The 27,184-nt window shown below is 36.0% G+C and overlaps 5 protein-coding genes, 2 long non-coding RNA genes and 1 pseudogene across 8 annotated transcripts; 5 read left to right on the top strand and 3 right to left on the bottom strand.

Annotated features, from left to right (window-relative positions):
• Positions 1-734: 734 nt before the first annotated feature.
• LOC108839136 (uncharacterized) lies at positions 735-1,834 on the top strand. Of its 2 annotated transcripts, none has more exons than XR_001947636.2 (4): positions 735-1,008; positions 1,127-1,186; positions 1,263-1,374; positions 1,600-1,834. It is a non-coding gene; the product is annotated as an uncharacterized LOC108839136 (long non-coding RNA). The 2 variants fall into 2 exon arrangements; XR_001947637.2 differs by having other exon boundaries at positions 735-1,014.
• A 4,932-nt stretch (positions 1,835-6,766) lies between these two features.
• LOC108854953 (uncharacterized) lies at positions 6,767-10,018 on the top strand. The gene is made up of 4 exons (XM_018628632.2): positions 6,767-8,392; positions 8,516-8,662; positions 8,887-9,003; positions 9,291-10,018. The coding sequence occupies exons 1-4, from the start codon at positions 6,896-6,898 to the stop codon at positions 9,900-9,902; spliced, it is 2,373 nt and encodes a 790-aa protein (XP_018484134.2). The 5' UTR covers positions 6,767-6,895; the 3' UTR covers positions 9,903-10,018.
• Positions 10,019-10,120: 102 nt separating this feature from the next.
• On the top strand, positions 10,121-12,550 carry LOC108854954 (uncharacterized). The gene is made up of 10 exons (XM_018628633.2): positions 10,121-10,376; positions 10,712-10,771; positions 10,857-10,896; positions 10,962-11,140; positions 11,259-11,297; positions 11,397-11,486; positions 11,619-11,679; positions 11,768-11,895; positions 11,998-12,089; positions 12,156-12,550. The coding sequence occupies exons 1-10, from the start codon at positions 10,329-10,331 to the stop codon at positions 12,268-12,270; spliced, it is 852 nt and encodes a 283-aa protein (XP_018484135.2). The 5' UTR covers positions 10,121-10,328; the 3' UTR covers positions 12,271-12,550.
• Positions 12,551-12,677: 127 nt separating this feature from the next.
• LOC130511133 (putative F-box protein At3g17620) lies at positions 12,678-13,869 on the top strand (annotated as a pseudogene).
• A 642-nt stretch (positions 13,870-14,511) lies between these two features.
• On the top strand, positions 14,512-16,521 carry LOC108855694 (formyltetrahydrofolate deformylase 1, mitochondrial). The gene is made up of 8 exons (XM_018629571.2): positions 14,512-14,811; positions 14,888-15,000; positions 15,142-15,292; positions 15,381-15,454; positions 15,527-15,686; positions 15,946-16,044; positions 16,137-16,223; positions 16,304-16,521. Exons 1-8 carry the CDS (start codon positions 14,659-14,661, stop codon positions 16,448-16,450), a joined length of 984 nt encoding a protein of 327 aa, XP_018485073.2. The 5' UTR covers positions 14,512-14,658; the 3' UTR covers positions 16,451-16,521.
• A 46-nt stretch (positions 16,522-16,567) lies between these two features.
• On the bottom strand, positions 16,568-18,579 carry LOC108855693 (VAN3-binding protein). The gene is made up of 6 exons (XM_018629570.2): positions 17,882-18,579; positions 17,407-17,800; positions 17,145-17,312; positions 17,026-17,072; positions 16,890-16,947; positions 16,568-16,809 (listed from the first exon to the last, which is right to left on the bottom strand). The coding sequence occupies exons 1-6, from the start codon at positions 18,176-18,178 to the stop codon at positions 16,568-16,570; spliced, it is 1,206 nt and encodes a 401-aa protein (XP_018485072.2). The 5' UTR covers positions 18,179-18,579.
• Positions 18,580-19,115: 536 nt separating this feature from the next.
• On the bottom strand, positions 19,116-24,915 carry LOC108855695 (aquaporin TIP2-3). Its single transcript, XM_018629572.2, has 2 exons — positions 24,465-24,915; positions 19,116-19,645 (listed from the first exon to the last, which is right to left on the bottom strand). Exons 1-2 carry the CDS (start codon positions 24,840-24,842, stop codon positions 19,268-19,270), a joined length of 756 nt encoding a protein of 251 aa, XP_018485074.2. The 5' UTR covers positions 24,843-24,915; the 3' UTR covers positions 19,116-19,267.
• LOC130511086 (uncharacterized) lies at positions 21,946-23,230 on the bottom strand. Its single transcript, XR_008944872.1, has 3 exons — positions 23,012-23,230; positions 22,742-22,807; positions 21,946-22,617 (listed from the first exon to the last, which is right to left on the bottom strand). It is a non-coding gene; the product is annotated as an uncharacterized LOC130511086 (long non-coding RNA).
• Positions 24,916-27,184: the final 2,269 nt, after the last annotated feature.

The raw sequence follows: 27,184 nt of genomic DNA, 5'->3' as shown, positions 1-27,184 counted from the left end.
TAACCTCAAACACTAGATTTTAAATCTATACCCTAAACCCCAAACTTACACTCACCATACAAAGTTATAAATCTAATCCTTTCAAACTTATATTATAAGATTTTGAATTAAACACTAAATATATTAAAAACCTCAAATCATATAATTAATTTCAACTATTAACCCTAAACACTAAACCACATACCTGTTATTGACATATATCATAATACATCAAATATTAAATTTTATATAAATTATAATTCTATAAGATAAATATATTAATCCAAACTATATACAACATTTTTTTAACAAAAACTATATACAACACTTTAAATTATATTTTTACAAAATAAATTTAAACCACAAAATAATAAACAAAAATACAAAATATAAGAAATATTCTTATTTAAATATCATTACTTTAATATTTTACCCAACCACACAATCACAAAATTCAAATACAAAATTTACATTTCAAAATTTAAATCATGATATCAAATTTTTTAAAGTCTAGATAGTTTTTATGATAATTATAAATAAATAAAAAGACAATCTGCATGATTATTTTTGAGCCATTGATTTTATTTAGATCAAAGGTCCAAAATGGTTCTTCTATCTATCCTCGTACTTTTCTGTAATTGGCTGATTTTGCTTTTGGAGTGGATCGGCATTACTTGATCTTGGACCGTCAAATCAATATAATCCAACGGACTATGTATTTCTTTTCTTTTTCTTTTTCTTTTTCTTTTTCTTCTATTTTTTTTTGTGTGCTAATCTCTCTATCTCCTTCTCCAAATCTCGAAAGCGACGACGAGCTCCTCAGTCGTCACCACCACCACCACCACTACCTTCGATTCGTCGTACTCTTCACCACCACTACGGTCACTGACGTGCTTGTCACCTTTACGAATATGAGGAGATTCGACATCTAGAGTCCGTCAACGAATCTGTCAAGGTCTTTCCTTCACAAATATGGATTTTGTAGCGGAACTCCGAGTGGATAAGAAACTGAGATTACTCTCCCTCTAGGTTGTGGTAATCTTTTGTTTCTCTGTTTTTCGATCTGTTGTTAAAGGAGAAAGTCGTTAGCTCTTTTAATGTATGTGGTACAAAGATTGAATCTTTATCTGTGTGAATGTGTTTATAGCTTCGTGTCATTGTGTGGCGTTGGATTTTGAAGGTCGTTGCTACACTTGGGGACGCAGAGGTAATGCTCTGTTTTTGTTTTTTCTTCTGTGTGTGTGTGTGTTCAAGACGTAAGTTTCTTTCTTGTGTGGTTACAGGAAGGACGAAGAGTGCACGTTATAGAAAGAGACTTGTCTGAGCAAGACAGAATCGTTGGTGAATTGCTTCAACCTGGTGGTTACTTGAAGCTAATGGAGCTCGGACTTGAAGGTAAAACAAATGAGCTTGAATGTTTTTTATATATAATTGGATTGAAACTTTGTATATAAGTTTGGTAGGAGTACATAATTGTTGAAGCTAGAAGATTTGATTGAACAACTTAATGCTAGAACTGTGTACTGGTCATATAAGTTGAAATCATATATGCAGGTCTTGCAAATTATCTGAGCCTTATTATCCCTTATAATCTGTACTGAGTACTGGTCATATATGCAGGTCTTGCAAATTATCTGAGGCTTGGAAGCAAGATGAAGAAGAAGATCAGTGAAATCCAGAGAGGAGGAGGCTTGAAGCTTGAAGCTTGAAGATTGAAGATTGAAGATTGAAGATTGAACCTTAGGTTTAATTTTTTTTTCTAGGTTTACTTTATTTTCTTATTCTGATTTGTTTTTGTAAACCAGAATTTCCTTGTAAACCAGAAATTGATTAATAAATAAAATTTAATTTTTAATTACAAATCAATTTCTGATTTAAAAAATAATATTCAAATTATATATTATGAAAATAGTATTATAAATATTATAGCATAAAGATGATAGCGATACGAGATTGCTATTGAATAAGTACTTATCATAGCACAAAAAACATAATCCGTAATCAATTTGTAACAAAAAAGTTGAGTTACGATTAAGGTAATAACATCATCCAATTATTGCTATTGTATCCTCATGTGTTATAGCATCACAGAAAAATGCTATCGTAGGAGAGGTACCTATGATTGCTGCCGTATACATAGCATTTATGAAAACGCTATCAAACACCTAATATAGCATATAATCCGTGCTAACAATGTCCATATTTCTTGTAGTGTTTGATGATGCCAGGTGAATCACTAGAAACATGTGAAATGTATGGCTAATCCAATAACGAAAGTTCTGTAAGGAGGATGAAGCAGGATAACATGAGACAAAAGATCTTCTTTCAAAAGAGATTGGGTTAGAAACTCGTATATGTCCAAGGTTCAATAATGAAATAAATTCAGCGGTTTTCCTCGACTCTGTCTGTGTCAACAAATAATTTGAAATGTCTCGACTTTTTAGAACAGGTCCGGGTCAAATAGCAATGATTTGAAGCACTTATTTTTACACTATTTCGGAAACACAACGACTCAATCGTATGGATATGTAAAATACAGGATTTATAATCCTAGCAGGAAAAAGAGGCAAACAAATATTCAATTTAAAAGTGAATAAACATAATTCCACACTCGATTTCATAGATACATATAGAATTATGTGGAAAGCCGTATTCGATGAAAGTCATATGTATGAGTTGGAGGGAGATCTTTCGTATCTTTCAAAATCCATCTACAATATGGGGTCAAAAAATCCAAAATAAAAGATTTGAGCCGTTATAAAAAGAAAACAAATTCTTGAACCCCTTTAACGCTCATGTCCCGGTGAGGTACTACAGAAAAAAAACTGCAAAATCGGATGCAATTTATCGTAATCGATAGTTAACATGTTGGTTAACCGTATTATGAAACACGGAAAAAATCATTGGCTTATCAAATTATCTATCGAGCCTTGAAAAAGATTCAACAAAAGAAAGATATAAATCAACTATATGTTTTATGTCAAGCAATACATGGAGTAACTCCCGATATAGCAGTAAAAGTAAGACGTGTAGGTGGATCAACTCATCAATTTCCCATTGAAATAGAATCCACGCAAGGAAAAGCACTTGCCATTCGTTGGTTATTAGGGGCATCCCGGAAACGTCCTGGTCAAAACATGGCTTTCAAATTAAGTTCTGTATTAGTGGATGCTGCCAATGGGAGTGACGATGCCAAACACAAAAAGGAAGAGACTCATAGAAAGGCAGAGGAAAATAGAGCATTTGCACATTTTTCGTTAATCCATGAACATGATCTACATAGACACATAGATCTGTGAATCCATGCATTTCGATCCGAAAAGAATCAATAGAAAAAAAAATTGGAATTCATCGATCTCTTTCTCAAAACAAACGAAAAGGAAATAAAAAGGACAAAAAATAAATCATGGATCAACTAAGCCCTCTCGGAGACTTTCTTAAAAATAAGAAAGAGCAATCTCATGTAAATACTATGTAATAAGGTTTTAGCCTATTCATGGGGATCCCGTAAACATTCCATTCTAATTTTTTTTTGTTTTTTGGAGATTAGATGCAGTTTATAATTCATGATCTGACATGTACAGAATGAAAATTTCATTCTCGATTCTACGATAAATTAATGAAAGCCTTTCATTTGCTTCTCTTCGATGGAAGTTTTATTTCTCCAAAATGTATCTTAATTTTTGGCTTTTGAGTTGCAGTTATGCTACATGGTGACAACCTTTGACTTGATGGTATGGGTATTGGATGTGTTAATAATTTGGTGATTGTATTGCGAGATTTATTTTTCCGTAGTAAATAGAAGAGAAATATATAATTTATATCTTCATCTTAAAAAATAGGATAATATAATATTTCTAATATAAAATTTGGTGTCATGATTAAAAATGACAAAAAAATTTGATACAAAGATATTAAATTTGATATAATCTCAACACCAAAATTTGGTGTCATCATTAAAAATATCCTTACAATTAGCTAACAAGTATTAACATAATATTTCAAACAAAACAAAATATTAAAATACTCAGCTATAAGCATCAGAATGTTTATTTTTTTAGTTCATACACTTGAAGTAATGAATTATCCAAAATTGGTCGGTTTCTCAGATTTCAATTTGAACATTGCACATTATTTACAAACGATGATTTTGATAATTTATTTCTTTGGTAAAAAAGGTACTAGTAATCATATGGAATGCAATTCATAGGACTTACTTGCGTTTTGTGATATGTTTTGCAGATCTGAAGCTCCATCGCTAAAATCACGGAGATCTCGCTTTGAAGATGTACTATAAATATCATAAACCACAAGTTACTTTAGTGAAGAAGTGTTATAAATCAGAATCTTTTTTCCGTCTAAATTTGATCGATGAAACTAAAAACACACAAGGATGAAATTTAACAACCGGAGGATACATATTACCATCCCCGGAACCATAATCCATACACGAGAATCTCAAACCCAAACAGAAGGCAACACATACAACAACTAACACAATCACTTAAATAAACCTCACATTCGTACATCTGAATCTGAAGACAATCCTTGAGAAGGATAGAAGTAAGTCAACCAATCCTAGAACTGCCGGCACTCTTTCCAAGAACCGACCAAGCTCAAGAGAGAGTAAACAATGTAGTGACCAACACAACAACACAAACCCAAACATACCTGAATTCACCGTTCACAGTACCAAGCCAGAACCAAAACGCCTAAACTCCACAAAGAGAAGTAACCAACACCTAAAACTAAAGCCCCCTTCTCCAGCAAAACCTTCATCGGAAGGCCTAAAACAAATATTTACTATCTCTATTCCCCATCCCCACAACAAACATCCCCATTAGATAATACATATTATAGCACTGCCTCCAGATTCTAAGAGATCGTATTGGAAACTTTTAATTTAGGGCATTTCTCCGTACTTCATTTTTACTACAAACATCATTGTGAAATAAAATATGTTTTAATCCTATTCCATTTTAACCCTAAAATAGAATAATTAGTAGAATTACTTAAACAATATTTCAAAAATAACTTTCATCAAAAAAATATTCAAAAAACACAATAAATATGATATTCCATAAGAAATTATTTAATAGTTTACATAAAAAAACTATAAATGAATAAAAAATAGCAAACCAAATATAAAAAATAAAATAAATATACATAAAATAAGTAATTTGGTAAATCATTTTTGGAACTACCATAATCGGTGAAATATTATCCAAACAATAAAATGTCTGATTTAAAATTATATTTTTTCAATTTAAGAAATTTGTGGACAAAGAAGCTAACTATACATTTATGAAATGCATTAGTTGAGTATTTGTGAGGAAAATTTTCTAATACTCATTCTTAAACCAAAATATGCTATATATATTTTATGGTATATTGTATTTTTAATAATAAATATTTCATCAAAATAACTTATATTTTTATGAATGTTTTATAAGTACAAAGTATAAGTAAAAGTTATTGAATAAATACAATATAATCATTTAAGAAAAATTTTAGAGTAAAAAAATGAATTAATACATTAGTGTAAAACCTAATATATTTTGGTGTTGCACTGCTTTAGAATAAAAAATGGAATAACATATCGGAGAGGTGATTTTGAAATTTTAAATTAACTTGCTCTACCTTCTCTCTACCAAAGTTTCTAAATCAAAGGTTATCGTTCGGTGATCAGTGGCATTTGCCGCCGGTTACCGTCTTTTTCTTTTGTTTTTTGTTGTAAATTTTCTTCGTGTAGGCGATCTTGTTTTCGTTAGGCGATCATTGGTTTTCGTTAGGCGATTTTGGTGTGCTAAGCTTTAATCAAAACAGACATGATTATCACTCACATCAACTTTCTGTTTTGAATTAAAGTTGAATAAAGTTTTCAAGTTAAACTTCATCTCTCGTTCTTCAACATATATTACTGTTTGTCTCTAAAATTTTCTTCTTCTTTATCTGGTCATGCTCGATCTTCAAGTTTGAAGGAATCAATCTTTGCTTCATATAGATTTGGCAAAGTATTCGGATGATTTGAAGGATAGAGTTTTTACAAGTGGGTCTTGGTTTGGTACATTTTTAAGAAAAAACAGAGTTTATTCTGTAGACAAACGTTTTGTTAATGGCTGTGTCCTAAATTTAAAAAGCTTCTTGAATATATTCACATCCAGTGAAAACAGAAAGAGATTCTTAGAGGCAACAGCGATTGAGAGACTAAAGCATGCAAATGGAATTAAAATTGGATTTGTTCTTCGTATTCCGGAGGAATCCGACTCGTCGGAGTTCAAGTCGGTGATGTTGCCGGTGAAGATGCAATCCTTCCCTTCGAGCGACATGTGGAGCCAGTCATAACAAGAAGGAAACATGTGGATGGACAACTGTCTCACTTTTGTTCATAATTATCATATAGAATAAGGTTAAAACCGGGCTCAATATTTGTAATGGGTTTGAATTCCATTTGTAGGAAAAAATGTCTTTTGGGCTTTTAATATAAATGTTGAAAAGAAAAAAACATATCGGAGAGGTGGTTAGTTGGATCCTTGCAGCTTTGAATATGTGTTCGATTCTAGTCGATAAACAGATGCAAAAATGCAAACAGGTTAGACTTAAATGAGCTTTTAATGGGCCTAAATGACGTGTCAAAATCAGAAACGTTCAATTTAGGGCGTTCACTCGAGAAAGTTCCCGCGTTCACCCGATGACCTCTTTGGTAAAAGTTGAGTTAACCACGGTGACGTAAGCAGATGCCACGCGTCACGTAACGCCCTCTTTTTCCTTTTCGTGTTGATTTTAATTTTGTCCCTTCTGGCCTTTGGGGTTTTCTCATTCACAAGGCGCGATTTAGGTCTCACTCGCATTTCAAACCCTTCTTCTCCGGCGTAAACCCTAGTTTCGTCTACAGTCTCCTCCACCGCACCTAGCTATGCTTCCGCACTCGTACACCGTCGATTCGCTCTCGCAATCGCAAGACCTCGCATCCGCTATACTCGCAGCTTCGACGCCGCCGAACATCTCCGCGGCTTGCTCGTCCGTGGAATCGTTTCTTCAGTCGCATACGCCTGATCAGTGCCGCCATTTCTTCTCCATCACCTTCCCGAGCTTAATCTGCAAGATCTTCGGCTTCGGCGACGCAACCGCTCCATCTCCATCGCAGTCTTCTTCCCCGCCGAACGGTTGGATCGATGTAATCTCAGCGGCTAACGATTCAGATCTATCGGGGAGAGTCTTCTCTCTTTTATCCCCTGGTGGAATACTCATGAGCTCTATCTTTGCCGTCGATAAGCTATCTCTTGTTAAGTACGTTTTCCCTACCGAACGTCTGCCAGAGTACGCTCGATTCATGCTATCAAGCGAGAAGGATCGAACCGCGTTATCTAATTTGTGTCCCTTTCTGAAAGGTAAAATCGAGGAAGGTTCGTCTTATGAAGTTCGGCTAAACGTTTTCGAGTATTACATGTTTTGGCTCTCTTATTATCCGGTTTGTAGAGGAAACAACGAGAGCTCATCGATTAATACGATTCCCATTCAAAAGAAAAAGAGGTTTAGGCTAGAGAGTTGGACGCTTATCAAAGGCTTTCCAGGGAGTAGCAAGCGTGATTCAGATCAGAAGTTGGAGTGTAGTCTCTACGTCAAGATTCTTTACTCCTATCTGAAAGCGTTTGTTCCTGTTTTTGATTTGAATGCGCACCAGCCTTATCGCAGCTCTCTTTTGCAATACGGAAATGGATATGACGGGTCTGTAATGGCGAGAGCTGAGTTCTTGGTGAATCTTTTTGTACACTATTGGATTGTTGAGAATGACTTCTCACCGTTTCCTGTTGTCACGGCTAAATCTTTTGGTGTGGCTCCTCCTTTCCGTTCTGCTGTTGAGGAGATTCCACCTACTTGTGGGTTAGAAGAAGTTGTGAAGTTGCTTGTCAAGTATCTGAATTTGAGCTGGGTTACAAGTGGTGCTGGGAGTGAAAACTACATTGAGTATGGTGAGAGTCCACGGTGGAAGACACCGGGTTCAGGATCGTCATTCCATGTTGCTAATTTGAGTCTCAGGCCACTCACTTCCTGGAATAACCATTTACAGAGGCCTCTTTACCGATATATATTGAGGAGTTTCTTGTTCTGTCCCATTGGGAGTTCTATTAAGAATGCATCTCTGGTGTTCTCCATATGGGTTACGTATCTGGAACCATGGATGATCAGTTTGGATGATTTCTCAGATCTCGAAGCTGCTTTAAATGGATCTATGAAAGATGCGAAAAATGAAGAGTCTTACGAATCACGAGATTGCGGATACACGTCGTTGTGGCAGAGCTATGTGATATCAAATTATCTCTACTACAGTTCTATGGTTATGCATTTTATTGGCTTTGCGCACAAGTTCCTTCACAGAGAACCAGAAACAATAACTCAGATGGTTCTGAAGGTTGGACCCTTGGCTTAAGCTATATTTCTCAGACATGGTTTCATGTGTTAGAATATGGATTGCAAGATCTCTGTTACTAAATCTTAACGTGACTGAATGAATCTATTGTGTTTTTCTAAATAGGTGATGAGCATATTGACATCGTCCAAAGATCTTTTGGTTCTGATGAAGAATATTGACAAAGCCTTTCACTCTAAACAAACTGGACCAGGAAATTCAACAGCGAACGAGCTCTCTAGATTTGTTCCTTCTATCCGTGAGCAGTTGAAGGTATGCCTAAGTTTTTCCTCAATACCATTTGTTATCTGTTCTTTGTGGAATCATCGTAAAGTAAACAAAACCCTGCAGAAGCAACCCTTCAATACCATTTAACTTTATCATCATAGCACCCTTGGAAATTTAGGCGCTTGCAACCAACACTTTTGTTGAAGTAAGCAAAACACTGCAGAAGCAACCCCTTCGAAATTCATGTTTAATTGCTTGTTGGACTTCAGGACTGGGAAGATGGGCTGTGTGAGAGCAATGCTGATGGGTCATTCTTGCATGAAAACTGGAACAGGGACCTGAAACTCTTTAGTGATTCCGAAGATGGCGGGCAACAACTGCTTCAGGTTAATGTCTTCCCTCTGTTATCTACTGCAGTGACAGTTTAGGAATAGAAAGCAGAAGATTAATATTTTGTAGGATTGTATCTAGAACTGTGTTTGAAAATAGCTCTATATGAACATACTTTCAAAACTTGTTCTTCTGTTGTAGTTTGTTTCAGTCCCTGAGCACACATCTGCGCATGTGCTATCTAATTTTAGTTATAGATGCACTTGAATCCCTTTGTCAAGTGGAGCTTAATTGTATCCAACATTATTCACGCCGTCCTTTTTGTTCTTTGAAACAATTGCAGCTTTTTATACTGCGCGCAGAAGCTGAACTCCAAGCTGTGCCAGAGAAAAACCTCTCGGAAGCCCTGAAGTGTGTAGATTCACTAAAACAAGTGGTGTCAAAGTTCTTTGGCGGGCATGTCATAAAACCAATCGCTTTTTCCTTAGACATGGACAATCCCCAGAAAAGCCGTGACGAGCTCTTCAAGCCACGAGGTGCTAGGAACCAAATGGCAAGCAGTGTGAAGTACAAAGGAGACTGGATGACCCGTCCCGTGTCAGAAGACGAGGTTGCATGGATGGCTAATCTGCTAATCAATATCTCCATCTGGCTCAACGAACGTCTCGGGCTAAATCAACCTGTCACCAACAATGACAAGAAAGAGAATTCAGAGTCAGTGTCATATGTAGACGTGTCTGAGGTGGATGCGAGGAATGTTGCTGGACCTGGAGATGCTGGGAGGATGATCTTGCGAGGGGTGGTGATGGTATGTGGTTCGGTGTTGCAGCTGATGAGAAAATACGGTGTTCGAGTCAACCTCCGGGTCATGGCGTCCAAGAAGTTTCTAATGCTTTTATTTCTATATGTCGTGTTTGTTGTACTCAAAAGGTTCGTCACTAGTATGATTTGGTAGAAAGTCCCAAGTATAGTATGTAATGGGTATAGCACAGTGATGACCCTCCTTCCCGCGGAGAGGGTTTCGAAAGCAATCGGACGGAGTTTTTTATTGTTATTTACGTGTTGCAGCCACTGTGATCTTTTTTTTTTTCCTTTTCTTAGACGTGTCTTCGCTTGTCACAACCAATGAGATAACTCCACGTAATCAGATCCACGTGTCCTCCGCCAGTAAGATCCACCGTTCACAATTTTTTTCATCTCCCGTTCGTCGTGGAGTCGCAAACTCGCTGAACACTTCTTTACTCTGTGAATTTTCGAATTTCTGAGGTTTCGCTTTCTAATCTGATCGTTCCGAAATTGAGCGGTGGATTCTGTTGTCTTCTCCGATCCGTCGAGAGAATTGTTAAGCTTCCAGATTTTTCTGTGGCCTTCAGGACCAGCCATGGCCGCACCGTTTTTCTCAACTCCATTTCAGCCATATGTCTACCAGGTTAGCTTCTTCTCTCCTAGGGTCATCTCGCTATGATTTGCCAGATGATCACGTATTCTATTTGCAATCTGATAGTACTTGAGATTCATTGTAACTTGGATTTAGATAATTCCATGTGGATTTTGTTGTCGTCTCCTCCTTCAGTTAGTTTTGATTTCCATAGGTGAACGTATGATCCAGCCAATTGGTGATAATTAGATTTCCATGTATATGTTATGATTGCTCAGAGCTAATATTGAAAACTTCTCGATGATGTGATTACGCCATTGATAGCAATGTTACGTCTGTATTGATGTTGTGTTATATTTTAACTTGTAAGTGATCATGTGATGCAGAGTCAGCAAGATACGATTACACCTTTCCAGATTCTTGGTGGTGAAGCTCAAGTTGTTCAGGTAAAAGAGCTTCATCTTCTCATTTTTATGGTATAATGCCATATTCTCCTTTTGACTCTTACAACCATTCATCGGTTCTTGGCAGATAATGTTAAAGCCAGAAGAGAAAGTCATTGCTAAGCCTGGTACTTCCTGTAATATTCAGCTTACTTCTATTGATTTGTGTTACTAATTTGTTACGGTTCTGTAGGTTCCATGTGCTACATGTCTGGGTCCGTGGAGATGGAAAATACATATACTCCTGAACAAGAAGTTGGAGTCTTGCAGTGGATTTTAGGCAAGAGTGTAAGCAGTGTAGTTCTTCGAAATACGGGACAAAATGATGGGTTTGTGGGTATTGCTGCACCTTATTTGGCGAGGATTCTCCCGGTTAGTGATTTTTAAGCTTCCATGTTGCTATAATCCTCCTCTTTATCACCCTTGATTTACCGTCTGCTATAAGTTTTTGATTGTATTTTTGATCTTTGGTTATTATGTTTCCCTGTAGATCGATTTGGCAATGTTTGGAGGTGAGATCTTGTGCCAGGTAGAGTCTATGTTCTTCTTCATTCAAATCAAGCTTCTTTAGAGTTTGCCTAAGTTTAAGACGTTTTTGTCTTTTTTTTTTGTTTTTGTTTTTGTGTAGCCAGATGCATTCCTATGTTCCGTCAATGATGTAAAGGTTGTCAACTCCGTTGACCAGAGGGCAAGAAACATCGTTGTTGCTGGTTCAGAGGTACCTTTACTGATATGTTTCTTTACAGAAGAAAGACTCGCATATTTATGTGATGCAGTTTCTGCATTAGTATTATTACCAATCCAACAAATCCTTTTCTGGCTTCTATTCACATTAGGGTTGTTGTTGTAGGGATTTCTGAGACAGCGCTTATCTGGACAAGGTCTTGCTTTTATCCTCGCAGGTGGCTCAGGTGAGGTTTAATCTCAACCAAAATGCTGTTTGTGTTTGCGCCTTATCCCCAAAAAGAGACTGACAGTACCATCCCAAACATATGTTAGTTGTACAAAAAGTTCTGGAGGTAGGAGAAGTTCTTAACATTGACGTGTCTTGCGTCGCCGCTCTCACTCCTTCAATCGATGTTCAAATCAAATATAATAATGCTCCTCTGAGACGAGCAGTATTCGGGGTACACTTACACTCTCTCCCCTTGCATCCCAAATAATAAGATTCAGGTTCTTTGTTTTGTTCTTTCTCTCATAGTCTTGACTATCTATGTGCAATCCAAAAGGGTGACAACGTAGTAATGGCGACTCTAACGGGACCAGGCATCGTCTTCATCCAAAGTTTACCGTTCCATCGGCTCTCACAGCGCATCGCAAGGTAAAACCAACATTCCCAAATCTTACTTTTGGTGGCTTTGTTGTAACAAAAAGCTTTTGGTGACAGGTCGGTGACGTCACCAAACATGAGAGAGAATCCAAGGTTGTTGATACAGATAGCGTTATTTGCGTTCCTTGCATACGTAGTGATTCTATCTTCGTTGATCTTAACCGACGTTTGAAAGCAGAAAGACAAGCTGTGCTTTTCTCCGACCAAACAACAAACTAATGATCCGATTGTCTCCACTTATTAGCTTGGGGTTTTGGACGTTTCGATAGAAATTAAAATGAATCATACAGCTCACCATTTTCTTTTTGGATTATGAGTGGGTTCAGGCATATGTGTTTAGTTACAAGATCAAATAACCTCTTTTTTCCTTTAGTAATTAGCCTTTTAAAGAATTGTTGACCGTCTCTTACCCCTGAGTGAACACTGAACATGAATTTAAGTGTGTTAGCACTTTGCTCTGTTTTACAAAACTAATGTTAGCACTTAGCACTTAGGCTGTGTTCCGCTGTGGATATGCCATTTCAACATCTGATTTCAAAGAATTGTTGACCGTCTCTTACCCCTGAGTAAACACTGAACATGAATTTAAGTGTGTTAGCACTTTGCTCTGTTTTACAAAACTAATGTTAGCACTTAGCACTTAGGCTGTGTTCCGCTGTGGATATGCCATTTCAACATCTGATCCCACATTGAAGCGTTTCTAGTCCCCTTCGTTCATTATGCTACGCCTAAAGAAATCAGAAAGAGTGTTTGAAGGTTAACCCTAACTGCAATATCCTTGTTAGGATCGGGTAGAGGAGATTCTCTCAAAGCTTCCGGTTACATCTATAAGAGCAGTTCGATTAACTTGCAAAAACTGGAACAGTTAATCCCAGAATAAGAGTTTTGTCGAGAAACACAACGGTGAAGAAACATCAAGAGAATGTAGTGTGATCATGATGGTGAACTATAAGGTTTATCTGATGGGAGTCGATCTCAATGGAATTCATAACTAGGTTGATCCATCTATTGAACACAGAGGTAAACGTAGATGGTTTGTTGATATTCGTCATGAAAGACCATAAGAAGAGGCTCGTTGTTTGGAATACATATTGTGGGCAACATAGGTGGATTGGGATATGAGAAGAAGGACAAATCTCGTAGCCAAAAAATCTTGAGGATTTTGGACGTTAATAGTGGCCCGTACGAGATGTACGACACTCCACTAGATGGTGATATCTGTCTTTTTCAAGATGCCCTATCTGTAAAGGGTGATGCTTATTGGGTTGCTACAGAAAAGCTAGGAACAATGAAGAAAAAGTTCTTGATATGTTTTGATTTTACTAAAGAAAGATTAGGAGAAGGTCTTCAGAGTTTACCGTTTGACTCTTGTGAATCTGTGATCGTGATATTGAAATTCTATCTAGTGTTAGAGAGAAACAGATTGTTGTGTTATTTCGGAAACGGGATGCATTTGAGATGGAGATATGGGTTACAAGTAAGATTACTCCTAACACGGTAATACGGTATCGTAGAGCAAGTTCTTGGCAGTGGATATGAAACCATTCATTACTCGTTATTATCAGTTTATTATCTATCACTGTAGGGGTTTCTTCATTGATGAGGAGAAGAAAGTCTTTATTATTATTAGTAAAGACAAAAATAGAAACGTTGCTTTCATTTGCGGAGAAAATGGATACTTTAGAAAAGGAGTGGATCTCGGAGAAACTAGAATCGCTTATGTTTTCTTATGTTCCAAGTTCCGCTCATATCAAATCATCCTTTTTGCTAACTTGTTGATTTAGTTACTTACACAAACTATAATATTGATTGTGTTCTCGGGTGTTTACTTATTAGTTATCAAAAGCGTGGTTTCAAGCAATTCCTCTAGTCTTTTTTAGCATAGTTTTTTTTTTAATTAAATCAAAGATTACATAGTGCTATGATTTGTAGTTGTATAGAAATATGAGAAATACTTTCAAAGCAAATAAAGCAAAAACATTAAGATTTCTTCTTAGAGTATCTGAGAGTATCCTTAATGGGATAAGTGGAAGAATATAGCTTAGATGTGAAAAATTAATAAAATAATGTATGAGATAAAGTTTAGTAATATTTAGTAGTGGGATAAGTGGAAGAACCTAGCCAAAACACTTCTCGTTTAATACTTTAGATATACATCTTTCATCACTTTTTCAATTTTTTCCTTTTATTATAATGCTCTAAGATGCATTGAAATATGCTGATAAAGATGCTCTGAGTATGCCTATCGAGATGGGTATCATAATAATAAAATAAAAGAAAATAAAAAACTAGGATAAAAGTTTCTCAAATAAGGTTTTCTTATGAAACATAAAAAAATATGAAAGGAAAAAAAAAGAACACAACTTTGACTCATGTATATTTAGCTAAATGACTCTGAAAAGAAAAGAAAAAGAAAAGACTAAAAAAAAGGAAATAAAAAAAGGTAGTTAAAGTACGACAAAAAAAGAAGATAGTGGGAGGGGATCCTCTGGGGAATCGGGACCGTGATTGGTCTCGTTGAGAGGCCGAGGCCGAGGGTGAGAGGAGAGAAGAAACGACGATGATGACGATGATGCGAAGAATCTCGGAGAGAGCTACTGGTTTCTCTAAGAAGTTGATTCTCAAATCATCGGCGTCGCGATTTCACGGCGAGTCTCTCGATTCCTCCGTCTCACCCGTTCTCATTCCCGGCGTCCATGTCTTCCATTGCCAGGTTCGTTTCAAACCAAACCAAAAAAAGTCTCTTTCTTTTGATTTTTTTTCAAATTTCGAATCCATTTGTTTTACAGGACACAGTTGGAATCGTGGCAAAGCTATCAGATTGTATCGCAGCTAAAGGCGGAAACATTCTCGGCTACGATGTGTTTGTTCCCGAGAACAACAACGTCTTCTACTCTCGCAGGTATATATATATATATATATTCCTCCTTGATTAGTGGAACTTGATACGAAAGTGAAAAGTTTTTTTTTTATAGTGGAATCAGAGATTGCAATTGATTTGTTGTTTAGTTTGTTGTGATGGAAAGATGGTTTCTTTTGGCAGTGAGTTTATATTTGATCCTGTAAAATGGCCGAGACACCAAGTGGGTGAAGATTTTCAAGCTATTGCGCAAACATTCGGTGCCATGAACTCGGTTGTTCGTGTTCCTTCTATAGATCCAAAGTATAAGATTGCTCTTCTTCTTTCTAAACAGGTGCTGCAACATGTTACAAACTTCTCTTCTTCTTCTTTTTTTTTTTTACATTTTATATATCTTCCTGAGAAGTGTTATTTATACACAGGATCATTGTCTGGTCGAGATGTTGCATAGATGGCAAGATGGAAAACTCCCTGTGGATATAACCTGTGTCATAAGGTGTGAGAATAGTTCCTATTCATTAAATTGAATCCATATATTATGTATAATGATGTTTATGTGGGTTTACAGTAATCATGAGAGAGCTTCAAACACTCACGTTATGCGTTTTCTTGAGAGGCATGGCATTCCATATCATTATGTAGCCACAACTAAAGATAATAAACGAGAAGATGAGATTTTGGAATTGGTCAAAGACACTGACTTCTTAGTTCTCGCTAGATACATGCAGGTATATATCACATTCTTTTTACTCTTTGCCTAATCTTGTTTCTTTCCTTAATCGAATGGTTAGGAACTGATTGTTACTAAAAAAAACTAAGCAGTCATGTTCAGCCTTTAGATGAATGTTACAACTTAGTCGCTGCTTTCCCTTTCTAAACCGAGAAAGGAATAGAACTGTATACTCGGGCACTCGCTACTTCACCAATTGTTTAATGAGTAATTCCATCAAGAATATATAAGTAATGAGCACCATTTTCTTCTGATAGATTCTGTCGGGTAACTTCTTGAAAGGTTACGGAAAAGATGTAATCAACATCCACCATGGTCTCTTGCCATCATTCAAGGGCGGATATCCAGCCAAACAGGTCTTTCGGTTTTCTCATGGCTCTCTTACTGGCTATATATGGTTTGGTCCTCTTTATTCTGTGTCTCTTAGTATTCTAGATTCTTTGTGCAGGCGTTTGATGCAGGTGTGAAGCTAATTGGAGCAACAAGTCACTTTGTTACAGAGGAACTTGATGCAGGGCCTATCATTGAACAAATGGTAGTTTATTTGTACTTTCTGAGGATGTCAGTGTTCTTTGGCATCTTCTCAGTTAAGCTTTCTTTTTAATTTTTTATCAGGTTGAGAGTGTTTCCCACCGGGACAATCTAAGGAGCTTTGTCCAGAAATCTGAGGACCTCGAGAAAAAATGCCTAACAAAAGCTATAAAGTCATACTGCGAACTACGGGTGCTACCTTATGGAACAAACAAGACTGTTGTATTCTAATAGAACAAAGCAAAGACTATTTGTTGTATGAATTAACTCAAAAGAAGGTTATAACAATTCTCTTGAAGATTTATGATTCACTTGCACTAACTGTGAACAAGTTATTTACAGGATTCTCTATCGCATTCGACCACTGAGGCTCAAAGTTTCAAGAGAGCATTTGTCAGCCTCGAGACAAGTTACTTGGCGGAGAGTAGACTGAATCCCAGCAACCCATTTCTGCTTTTGAGTCTTACTCTTGCACTTGAACTCCAACAGACCCTGTCCAGTTTTAAGACCAAAGTAGTCTTCTTCCGAGTTTTCTCTATCTTTACTGTAAGGCCATGCAGATATCTCGTCGCAGACTCCATAAACAACGCCTTTAAAAGGAACAAAAATCTTCAGATTTCCATGTTTCAAGTAATCTCCCTAACTCATGGAATAGTAGAAAAATGCTTACATTTGAGCTTCTTGGAGAATGTTCCTCCAATGTGTTTGCTTTTAAGTTTGATCATCACCTGAGAAATTCATAGAGCTCTCTTGTTAAGCAAAGTAATCTGTATCTCTAACATATAGAATCCAGTCTGCTCAAGTACCTGAGACTTGTTGATATAGACACAAACTCGCTTAAGTCGTTGAGTTCCTGCTGACAAAGTTTAGTATAAGCATCTTAACTAGTGGAACCAGTCTTGACTAATAGAAGAATATGATTTACCGTTTTGTGCACATTGCACAAGTTCACCCTCTAAAGGAAGATTTGGTTCATCCAATCTAAACTGATTCCAGCTAGAGTCAGAGAAGCTCCTCTCACAAGGTGTGATAGTCGCGTTCTTCCTTGCGTCCTTTGTCTGCCTCACCTTCAAAGCCGCTTCTCCTCTCAAAGCTGGTTCAGTTTCAACAGAAAAAAATCAGACCAAACACCATCTTACCAACCCGACCAAAGTAATCTAACACTAAGTTTTGAACAATACCCTTACCAGTTGCAGCAGCGGCTGTAAGAGTGGTGAGATCACCAGGGCTGTGGATATCAATGGAAGACCTAACCGCGGCAGCAACACATTCACGATCGGCACCTGCTTGCTCAGCCATCTCAATGCAGTGAGAAGCCAGTAGCTCGGTAGCTGAGGCTAGAGCCAGCGGCATCATGAAGCTTGACCCTTTACTGCAGCTTTCCTCTGATGTCACAGACGCTAACCCAGCTGCCAGAGCTGCGATGGACACAGCTGAGTGCACATGGGCTCTCTCCACACGTGCTTTGTCTTTCCTCTTCTGATTCCTTATGGTGTTTGGGTTGGTGTGTTGCTTTTGGTGAAACCACTTTGAGAACCTCCCTGATTTACGTGTACCAGATGACTTCATGATCTTTTCTACCTGCATTTCCAACAAATCGTCAAAATCAGAAATTCAAAACCACTCAAACAGTCTCATCTCATCACCAGGAAGAGATCATACCATAAGCGGATCTGCAGCAGAATCTTGGAAGAAGACACCATGACTGTTTTGGGAAACAGTAGACAGACTTTGGTGTTGTCTCTGTTTCTGAGCTAGAGCTTTGGAGATTTCAGTAGCGGAAAGACTCCATGACCTGGACAGAAACTTCATTGACTCCCTTGGTGTCTGAGGCTGAGGAACACAAGAGAAAACCTTTTCACCTCTCACAGTTACCTCCTCCAACTCTTCCTCCAGATACTCTGATCCCATTAACGATGAAGAACTATCATTCCAATCTGAATGGAACCCACCTTCCATTTTCTCTTCGGATTTACAGAAAAATCAAAATGATGACTGAAGTTAATGTTCAAACTCAGTCAGAAATTGGTAAGTATATCAATGAAGGAGGCTCCATGTTCTTTATATAAGTAATGAGAAAGACATGTAGACAAAGGGATCAGAGATCAAAGTAGTTGTGCTTTGAGCGCAGTCCATAGATTCAGGGAATGTCTCGTCAAATGGGCACAAAAGTGTAGATTAGAGAATGTAATTGAAATAATTAAGACAACGAATAGGATAGCATGGAGACATGTGCATTGTTTTAGGAGCCGTAAGCTGCTCTTTGTGTCGTGTCTTTTTGAGTCCAATAGAAGATTTGACCGGACAACTTTTAACAGAGTTCGTGACTGTACCGACCAGTTTCTTTCTGCTGTATAATTGTCAGCACACGGAACCATAGTAATACTTTTCGCTTTATCTATAAAGATACTCCCCACGAGTTCAGCCGTGTTACAGATGGTTCGAATATCCATCGACTGTTGTGTATTTTCGGTTCTATATATCTATGGATAAATCAAGTAAATATCAGTAGTCCACTGCATGGTTCTACAAAAAAAAAACAATGTGTATCCGAAATAAAAATGATGACGAATGATATTAGATGTGTTGATGTTACTTCCAAGATTAATGAGGATGAATTGTTTTGCTAAAGCAATATTTGCCGTTCAACCAACAACAAGTGGTCTAAAAAATAAAGTTGTTAGAACTATAAATTACTAAAAAAAGGAAAAAGAAACTATAAATTGCTAAAACAATATCTGCGATACGCCGATATGTTCTGTTCTCCAAGTGATGGTTAGATTACATGATCTAAACTTCGTATTAGGGGATGTAGGAGTTTACGGATCCATAATTCTTTTTTAATCATTTAAAAAAAATTGCCATGCATAAAATTATCAGATTTTCTCTAAGGCAGTGGAATAATTTACATTTTCTTATTATTAGCAAGAGATGGCTCTTTTCTCTACAGACGAATTTAAAAGAAAAGGGACATCAAACATTGCGCAAGCAAACACACAACCATCAAACCAACCAACAAGCAAACATCAATCACAAAACCCGGTTAATTTAAACTCGGATCTCGCGGGTTTCAACCGCTTCGTAAGGAGAACCGATGAACACGTCTCCGTAGATAAGTCCAGCAAGTGCACCACCAACGAGTGGACCCACCCAGTAGATCCAGATTTGTGACAAGTCTCCACTTACAATAGCTGGTCCGAACGACCTTGCTGGGTTCATGGAGCCACCGCTAAATGGACCAGCAGCGAGGATGTTGGCACCAACGATGAAACCAATAGCGATTGGTGCGATGGTTCCGAGCGAACCTTTCTTTGGATCAGCAGCTGTGGCGTAAACGGTGTAGACCAAAGCAAAGGTCACAATGATCTCCATCACGATAGCTTCGACCGCTCCTAAACCGGCTCCAACTCCGTGGGTTGGTACGCTCTGTAGCAAACCAGGAAAAAAAACACTCCTTTTATTGCCATGGATAATTTTGGTCAAATATTTTATAAACTAGGTGTTTAGCCCGCCATGCGGGCATAATTATCTTACTAATATTTATTAATAAATATAGTATTAATTTAAAGATCAAAAAAATAATTTATTGTCATACACTTACAAAATCAATAACAAATTTAACATAAAAATATTTATATATTATACAATATTTCACTAAAATTATATATATATATATATATATTTATAAAAATTAGAAACAATCATATTGTGTGAATATTGTAGATTTCTTTTTATATACAATTTTGTATGTGTTTTTACTTTTTAAATTAAAAATTTTCATTAACTATTAAGATCTTCAATTATGTTTATCAAAACATAAATAATATATAAACTTATAACTATCTAGACTATTTAATGATTTTTTAATTCAGAATTCAACTTTTTACATAATAAATATATGTTCTAAAATTTATCTACTGAAAGTTAATATTAGTTTGGATAATAATACAATATACATGAATATTTTTATCAATATAAACTTATAATTATCTAGACTATTTAATGATTTTCAATTCAGAATTCAATTTTTTACATAATAAATATATGTTCTAAAATTTATCTACTGAAAGTTAATATTAGTTTGAATAATAATACAATATACACGAATTTTTTTAATCAAATAACGTTTTTTAAATGTTTTTATTATAACTAATTCATGTTTTATGATTAATTGTATAAAAATAAATAAATTATTCATTAAGAGTAGTATCGATATTAACCACTCTAACTTTTAACGTGAAAACTCCGTTGCGAAAAATCACTTCGCAAATAATAGTATAGATATGACAAAATAGTACATAACATTGAATTGTTCAAAATAACATTCAGTAACTAAAATGACTAAATTACTTTAAAAATCCTTTTTACTTTAATTCTTACCTCACAAAAATATTTAAAAAATTACTAAACGCTATTTTAAAAAACGATATTTTTTAAAAAAAAGTAACTTTTAGTGCTATCATATGGTATTCTTCTATAATTTTGTCAGATATTAATAACTTAATACAAGTGTTAGTGTTCGTATGACTATATCAATACTATTAAAACAGAAGGCCCTTTTTTTAGGTGCCCTTCTGTTTCAACATTATTTACATCCATATGCCACTGCATTATTTTAAAACTATGATTTCTATTTAATTTGTATTTTTGATTTTCCTTTTAATACCACACCTAATTATTTTTAAATTTCTTTTTCCCTTTACTGTAACTTAAATAATTTTAACGGAACACGTTATGTTTGTTATCGAAACTGTACGTATACATATCAAAGTTCCACTTTCGTTTCAAACCATCAACAATTACTTGAATATACTGATTTTCATTGCTTAAAAGTAAATGAACCAAATTATTTTATAAGTATCATCATGTTTCGTCAACCCTCATCTTTCAAGTTTTGATTTTTTTGGTACAATCGATTTGTTCTTCAACACTTGAACTATATACATTCTTCAATATCATTGTTTCAACCTTTCATTACACAAAATTATGATTTAGTTGCTATCGCTTACAAGCTCATCACCACACATGCTGCTCTATTCAAAATTTTGAATATCAAACATGAAAAAAAGAATTGTTTTTATATAAATCAATTTTGGAGAATTTATTCATTAATTTATTAAAATTAACCAATCAACCTAATTATATGGATAATCACTATAGAGAAAAATATCAGCAGCTAAATTCAAAAATTTGAAATATAATGAAACTAACAGTTGTGCAATATAATCAACCAATCATTGTAGTCGCAAATATTTTTTTCAAGTCAATAACCAAAAAAGATAGAAACAAAGAAATCTTTTTTTATAGTTACATATCTTCTACATATCAATAACAACATAAGAAAGCGGAAATTTTGGTAACTTAAATATCGATTATAATAAATTCAAAATTTATTTTTTTCCATATCTTGAATCATTGTAGTTGCAAATATTATTCAAATCAATAACCAAAAAATAGAAACAAACATATCATTTTTGTTATAGTTGCATATCCTATAAATATCAATAACGAAAAATTCGGTAACTTAAATATTGATTATAATAACTCCCAAAATTAGTTTCTCCATAAAGTGAGTAAATTTTATGGTTAAGATATGTGATTATGGCCAAATATTCTAACTGTATTCAATGGAATATGCTAAAGTATCCGCTTTCCCCTTTTCTTATATATACCGCATTCTAAACCTCAAATCAAAACCACAAAGAAATCACTTTTTACTCTAAGAGATTCTCATAAAACGTTTTCCAAGAAAAATCTATCGTCCTTCTGTGAAAAAGTGACTCCAGCGAACACAATGATGCTCAAAACAAACTGGACAATTGGAAAGAATATGAAGAAAAAAAATCAATTTCTGAGCTTTTGAGTTCCACAGAGGTTTGCATTCTACTATATAATACCTAAATAACATGTATTGTGATAAATAGCAATCCAAAAATCAGTTCCCTCCAAATACAGTACTACAGTAATTAGAATTGAGTAGTAATACATTACCATGATTTCTTTTGGATCATGTCTCATGCATCTCTATATCTCCTCATCTCTATTATTTTTTTTCCAGTATGTATCGTAACTGCAAAAAAAAAAAAGTTAGAATCCATTTGTTGCACGTACATTAGATTCATTATATTTGTTTTCAAGGAATAACAATAAACAGATATTTAAATTGTAAATTTTATTGAGTAAAACACTTATCTCCTAAGTCTATTGATGCATGTAACAGCTTGAATCCTATTACTTGGCAATTCCTGAAGAATATAAAACATATTAAACTTTATGTTTATATAATTTTATAAGTGTCACAACAATATACAACATGTCAAGCTTTACGTTGATATAAAACACGTATCTTCATTCTGTTTGGACTTTTTCACTCTTTGGATCGCGAAACTTGGTAGTTCCTGATGTTTACAATAGCAAAAACAAGTTAGGAATTTTGTTTTGTAGAAAACAATATATACTAAAAAGAAACTTTACATTACAAACATTATATAATAGAAACTAAATTACCGTGATAGTTTATACCTTAATCAATGTTTAATGATTTTTTTTCTTTCATTTGTATGGATGTATGTGTCCACTTGAGAAAACCTTAAATAAAGAAAAAACAGGTAGTAATAAGTTGATTTAAAAAAAAGAATAGATAATTAAAATAATAAATATTGACTTTGTGAAAAATATAAGAATTTTCTTTATACTAAAATTTGATTTATTTTTAATAAATAAAAACAAATCATTGTATTATCAATTTATCTACAATTGCTAAACATCGTGTGAATATTTACAAATTTATACCTTTGAAGTAATGTAGTCCATTGAACTCCAAAACTTTCAAAAAAAATAGTAATTCACTTGGAGTCATCCCAACACGTTTCCATATCGTCGCAATAAGAACATAAGATTTCCACCAGGATCAATCTTTCGGCTTTGATTTCGTCGGATCGATAACGTAAAAGCATCTGATTTTACATGCAAAACAAATCAAAAACCCAAAAAAATTGTTTGATAAATACCATGTACCTTCAACTATGATGAACGGCAAGTAGAAGATCCAAAGATTTACCAGGAGTTGTTTCTAACATTTGGGTTTGGGCTAGATTATGCTTAAAGTTTTTTACGGGCTTTGCATAATAATTTTTGATTAAAACTACAGCCCATTTTATATGTTTAGTCATCATGCAAATCAATAGTTACTCTGGTCCAATAGTATAGATGTTTGTTAAGCTGTATTGAAAAAAAAAGCTGTATTTATGCAATTAATAAAAACATGGCTCGCTCTATGTTCACTTATATCATATTAAAACAATGTCTTAGCCTATTTTATATTTATTATTACTTTGTCATAGTAATTACCATTAATTTAATAAGATAAAAATTCATACAGTAATTGAATTTTAGGAGTCATCTATCATTTAAAATTTTCACATTACAAAAAACTACAGTGATATCTTATCATCACATCAAAATCATGAATAACTTTCTCAATTATGTAGGTCAAACATTGAAATTTAAATATCCTACAAAATATAAAACTATTGATGATCAATACTATTAAACGAGGATCATGACCAATTGATAATTATTGTGTCCAACTAATTATTTTCATGTTTTGTTTTTTTAATTGCGGTTCGGATTTGGTACTACTTTTTCAGATTAGATTTGGTTCGGTTCTTCGGGTTCGATTTTTTTGCCCAACCCTAATTTTATGTAACTGCATATAATATTCTGATTTAAAAGTTAAAAAAATAACTTCAAATAATTGTTTTAAAAAAGACGTAACTTCCTATTGTTTTGCCACAATTTAATAACCACAATTACTTCTAAAGTCAACATTAATTATATTAAAACTATTTTTTGCTTTTTGATAGGTTTTACAAAAACCTAATAATAATGGTATGTATAATTTATGAATAAAGTTCAAAAATAATTGCTGAAATACATATGACAGAAATGTATAGTTATGCAAGTTAACAAATTTAATATAATTACCAAAATTTATATTAAATTAAATCAATAGTAAATACAAATATGATAAAACACAGATATAAAATAAATTCTCAAAAAGAAAACATACCCGCCCTATCAAAGGGCGGGTCAAAATCTAGTAAGCCTTTAAATCAATTACTAATAAACCTAAAATGGTCTAAACCTAAGCTAACATGAAAAAGAAAAACTAAATAACCTTAAAGTGACACAAACCGATGTGAATCAAAACAATAATAACCAACTCTACGTTATTAGTACATACCTCGCCGTTGGTAACGAAGACAAGGAGAAGGCATGCAACGATGGAGCCAAGACACTGAGCAACCCAGTACAAGAAACCTGTGATCAGTGTGATGTTTCCTCCAACAGCAAGACCGAGAGTCACGGCTGGGTTTAAGTGGCCACCAGAGATGTTAGCTGCAACCGAAACTCCGACGAACAAAGCGAAGGCGTGAGCCACCGCAATAGCCACAAGACCAGCTGGGTCCAAGGCTGCATCAGAGGTTATCTTGCCAAAAGCAATAGCAGAGCCAACACCAGCGAATACAAAGATAAGAGTTGCGATGAACTCAGACAAGTAAGCCTTCAGAGATGCAACACTGAATGAGTCACCCAAACTTCCAACTGCGATCTTCACCATTTTTTAAAACTCGAAGACTTTTGCTTTTGGTTGGTTTTTGGTGTGTTAGTTTTTTTTCTGCTCTTGAGGCTTTGCATGGCTCTAGTTTATATAGTGAAGAGCATGAGCCAATGACAAAATGGGGCCCATATTACGTGGCGGAGCATTAGTGGATGCCGCCCAAACCGCCTCTTATTTGATTTAATCTAAGGTTGGGAAATATTTAACATGATTAGTGACAACTATGATGGGGTTTAATATAATGTGAGGATAAGAATCTTCTGTTGGCATTTCGATATTCCGCTTTTTAAAATAAACGTTGTGTCACAGCAATAATGATGGATGATCTTATTATATTACCTATTTGTCATTTTAAACTTCGTACTGGATTAGATAAGCTGGAAGATGCTGATATATTTGTAGGGATTATGATTTATGAAGTCAAATAATCGAATACGTTTGATGTTTTATTTTGGAGTTGGTGGACTTGGCCAATTAGTACTTCAATAAAAACGAAAGTCGAGTTTTAAGTAGCTGCGATTATGACTTTTATGTTCGTACTCACAAAACTAGCACTAGACCTCCATCGCTCTCACCAGAAGATATTGGGGAGATCCGACGGCTCACACCTTTCAAATGCGACGATACTTACAAAAGTATGCTCATTGCTCCTATTTCTCAGGCTGAGATTAAGAAGGAGGTGTTTGATCTACCAGCAAATAAGGCTCCTGGGCCGGATGGCTATACGGGGGAGTTCTACCGCAGAGCCTGGCCTGTTATAGGGGACGATTTCACGAGAGCAGTGCAGGAGTTTTTTTCTTCAGGCCGTATCCTCCAACAATGGAACGCTACAGCTATAACGTTGGTACCTAAAACTACCGAGGTGGAGAGAATGAGTGGTTTCAGACCTATTTCCTGTTGTAATGCGGTATACAAAGTGGTCTCCAAGATCTTGGCCAGAAGGTTGGAGAAGCTCCTACCAGAAATGATTTCTCCATCACAGTCGGCGTTTGTAAAAGGGCGTCTTCTGGTGGAAAACGTACTCCTTGCTTCTGAGCTTGTGCAGAGGTTTGGATCAAAGAACTGCTCTCCTAGGGGTCTCCTCAAGGTTGATATAAGGAAGGCTTTCGATTCTGCTGGCTGGCCTTTTGTCCTGCAGGCTCTCCAAGCAGCTGATTTCCCTTCTGTCTTTGTCAACGGGATCAGAAACTGTATCACCACTACCTCTTTCTCTATCAATGTGAATGGAGAGCTGTGTGGATACTTCAAGGGTGGTTGTGGACTGCGTCAGGGTGATCCCATTAGCCCGGCTCTCTTCATCATTGTTATGGAGGTCTTCTCGTCGTTACTCAACGAAAGGTTCGCCTCTGGTCTTATTGGTTATTACCCACTGGGACAAAACCCGGAGATATCACATCTCTGTTTCGCGGACGACCTGATGATCTTCTTTGACGGTTCTAGTGAATCTCTTAAGGGCATAGCTGATGTGCTAGAAGAGTTTCGTCTCCTATCTGGTCTCGGTCTAAACAAGGACAAGACAGCTCTGTTTCATGTGGGCATGGATGATACTGAAACGGCTTCTCTGAACTCGAGTGGGTATCTCTTGGGATCTCTCCCCATAAGGTACCTTGGTCTTCCTCTTCATCATCGCCGCCTACGGAAGTCGGAATATTCGCCTCTGATTGATAGCATAAAGAAACGTATTCAGAGCTGGAAAGTGAGACTGCTCAGCTATGCGGGAAGGCTCGAACTCATCAAAACAGTGATAAACAGCTTGATAAACTTCTGGCTCTCTGCATTTATTCTTCCAAAAGGTTGTATTAAGGAGATTGAGAAACTCTGCAGAGACTACTTGTGGTCTTCTAACCCCGACACTCGTGGTAACGCAAAGGTGGCGTGGGCTGACTTATGTCTCCCGAAGAAGGAAGGCGGCCTCGGTCTAAGGAACCTATCTCTTTGGAACAAGGCTCTCACTCTCAGACTGGTATTGCTTCAATTTGCAGGCACAAACTCTCTTTGGGTTGCTTGGAATAGAGAACACCGCCTACAAAGGTGTACCTACTGGAACGCGGAACCTCAGCCCTACCACTCGTGGATTTGGAAAGCTCTGATCTCGCTGCGCCCCCTGGCTCGCCATCTCATAGGTTGCAACATAGGGAATGGACAGACAGCCAGCTACTGGTTTGATGACTGGCTCCCTAATGGCCCCCTTATTTGCTCTGTTGGAGAATCTGGCCCTTGTAGGCTTGATATCCCCATCACTGCTAATGTAAGAGAAGGTACAAGGCGTGGAGAATGGATCCTTCCATCACCACGCTGCCGTACGCCCTCTCTCGCCTCTCTGAGAACCACACTGCTGGGGA

This window comes from Raphanus sativus, chromosome 4 (genome assembly GCF_000801105.2).
Source record: "Raphanus sativus cultivar WK10039 chromosome 4, ASM80110v3, whole genome shotgun sequence".
In the NCBI taxonomy this organism is placed as follows: Eukaryota; Viridiplantae; Streptophyta; class Magnoliopsida; order Brassicales; family Brassicaceae; genus Raphanus; species Raphanus sativus.
This window is presented reverse-complemented; position numbering and strand designations above follow the sequence as displayed.

Bases quoted from the DNA above. Each gene is read 5' to 3' on its own strand.
- LOC108854953 (XM_018628632.2), top strand. From the start codon at position 6,896: ATGCTTCCGCACTCGTACACCGTCGATTCGCTCTCGCAATCGCAAGAC. The intron at 8,393-8,515 runs GTTGGACCCTTG...TTTTCTAAATAG, and splicing joins TAACTCAGATGGTTCTGAAG to GTGATGAGCATATTGACATC. The intron at 9,004-9,290 runs GTTAATGTCTTC...AAACAATTGCAG, and splicing joins GCGGGCAACAACTGCTTCAG to CTTTTTATACTGCGCGCAGA.
- LOC108854954 (XM_018628633.2), top strand. From the start codon at position 10,329: ATGGCCGCACCGTTTTTCTCAACTCCATTTCAGCCATATGTCTACCAG. The intron at 11,141-11,258 runs GTTAGTGATTTT...GTTTCCCTGTAG, and splicing joins ATTTGGCGAGGATTCTCCCG to ATCGATTTGGCAATGTTTGG. The intron at 11,680-11,767 runs GTGAGGTTTAAT...AACATATGTTAG, and splicing joins TATCCTCGCAGGTGGCTCAG to TTGTACAAAAAGTTCTGGAG.
- LOC108855694 (XM_018629571.2), top strand. From the start codon at position 14,659: ATGATGACGATGATGCGAAGAATCTCGGAGAGAGCTACTGGTTTCTCT. The intron at 15,001-15,141 runs GTATATATATAT...TTCTTTTGGCAG, and splicing joins AACGTCTTCTACTCTCGCAG to TGAGTTTATATTTGATCCTG. The intron at 16,045-16,136 runs GTCTTTCGGTTT...TTCTTTGTGCAG, and splicing joins GCGGATATCCAGCCAAACAG to GCGTTTGATGCAGGTGTGAA.
- LOC108855693 (XM_018629570.2), bottom strand. From the start codon at position 18,178: ATGGAAGGTGGGTTCCATTCAGATTGGAATGATAGTTCTTCATCGTTA. The intron at 17,313-17,406 runs GTAAGGGTATTG...AAACTGAACCAG, and splicing joins TACAGCCGCTGCTGCAACTG to CTTTGAGAGGAGAAGCGGCT. The intron at 16,810-16,889 runs GTAAGCATTTTT...TTCCTTTTAAAG, and splicing joins ATTCTCCAAGAAGCTCAAAT to GCGTTGTTTATGGAGTCTGC.
- LOC108855695 (XM_018629572.2), bottom strand. From the start codon at position 24,842: ATGGTGAAGATCGCAGTTGGAAGTTTGGGTGACTCATTCAGTGTTGCA. The intron at 19,646-24,464 runs GTATGTACTAAT...GGTTTGCTACAG, and splicing joins TCTTCGTTACCAACGGCGAG to AGCGTACCAACCCACGGAGT.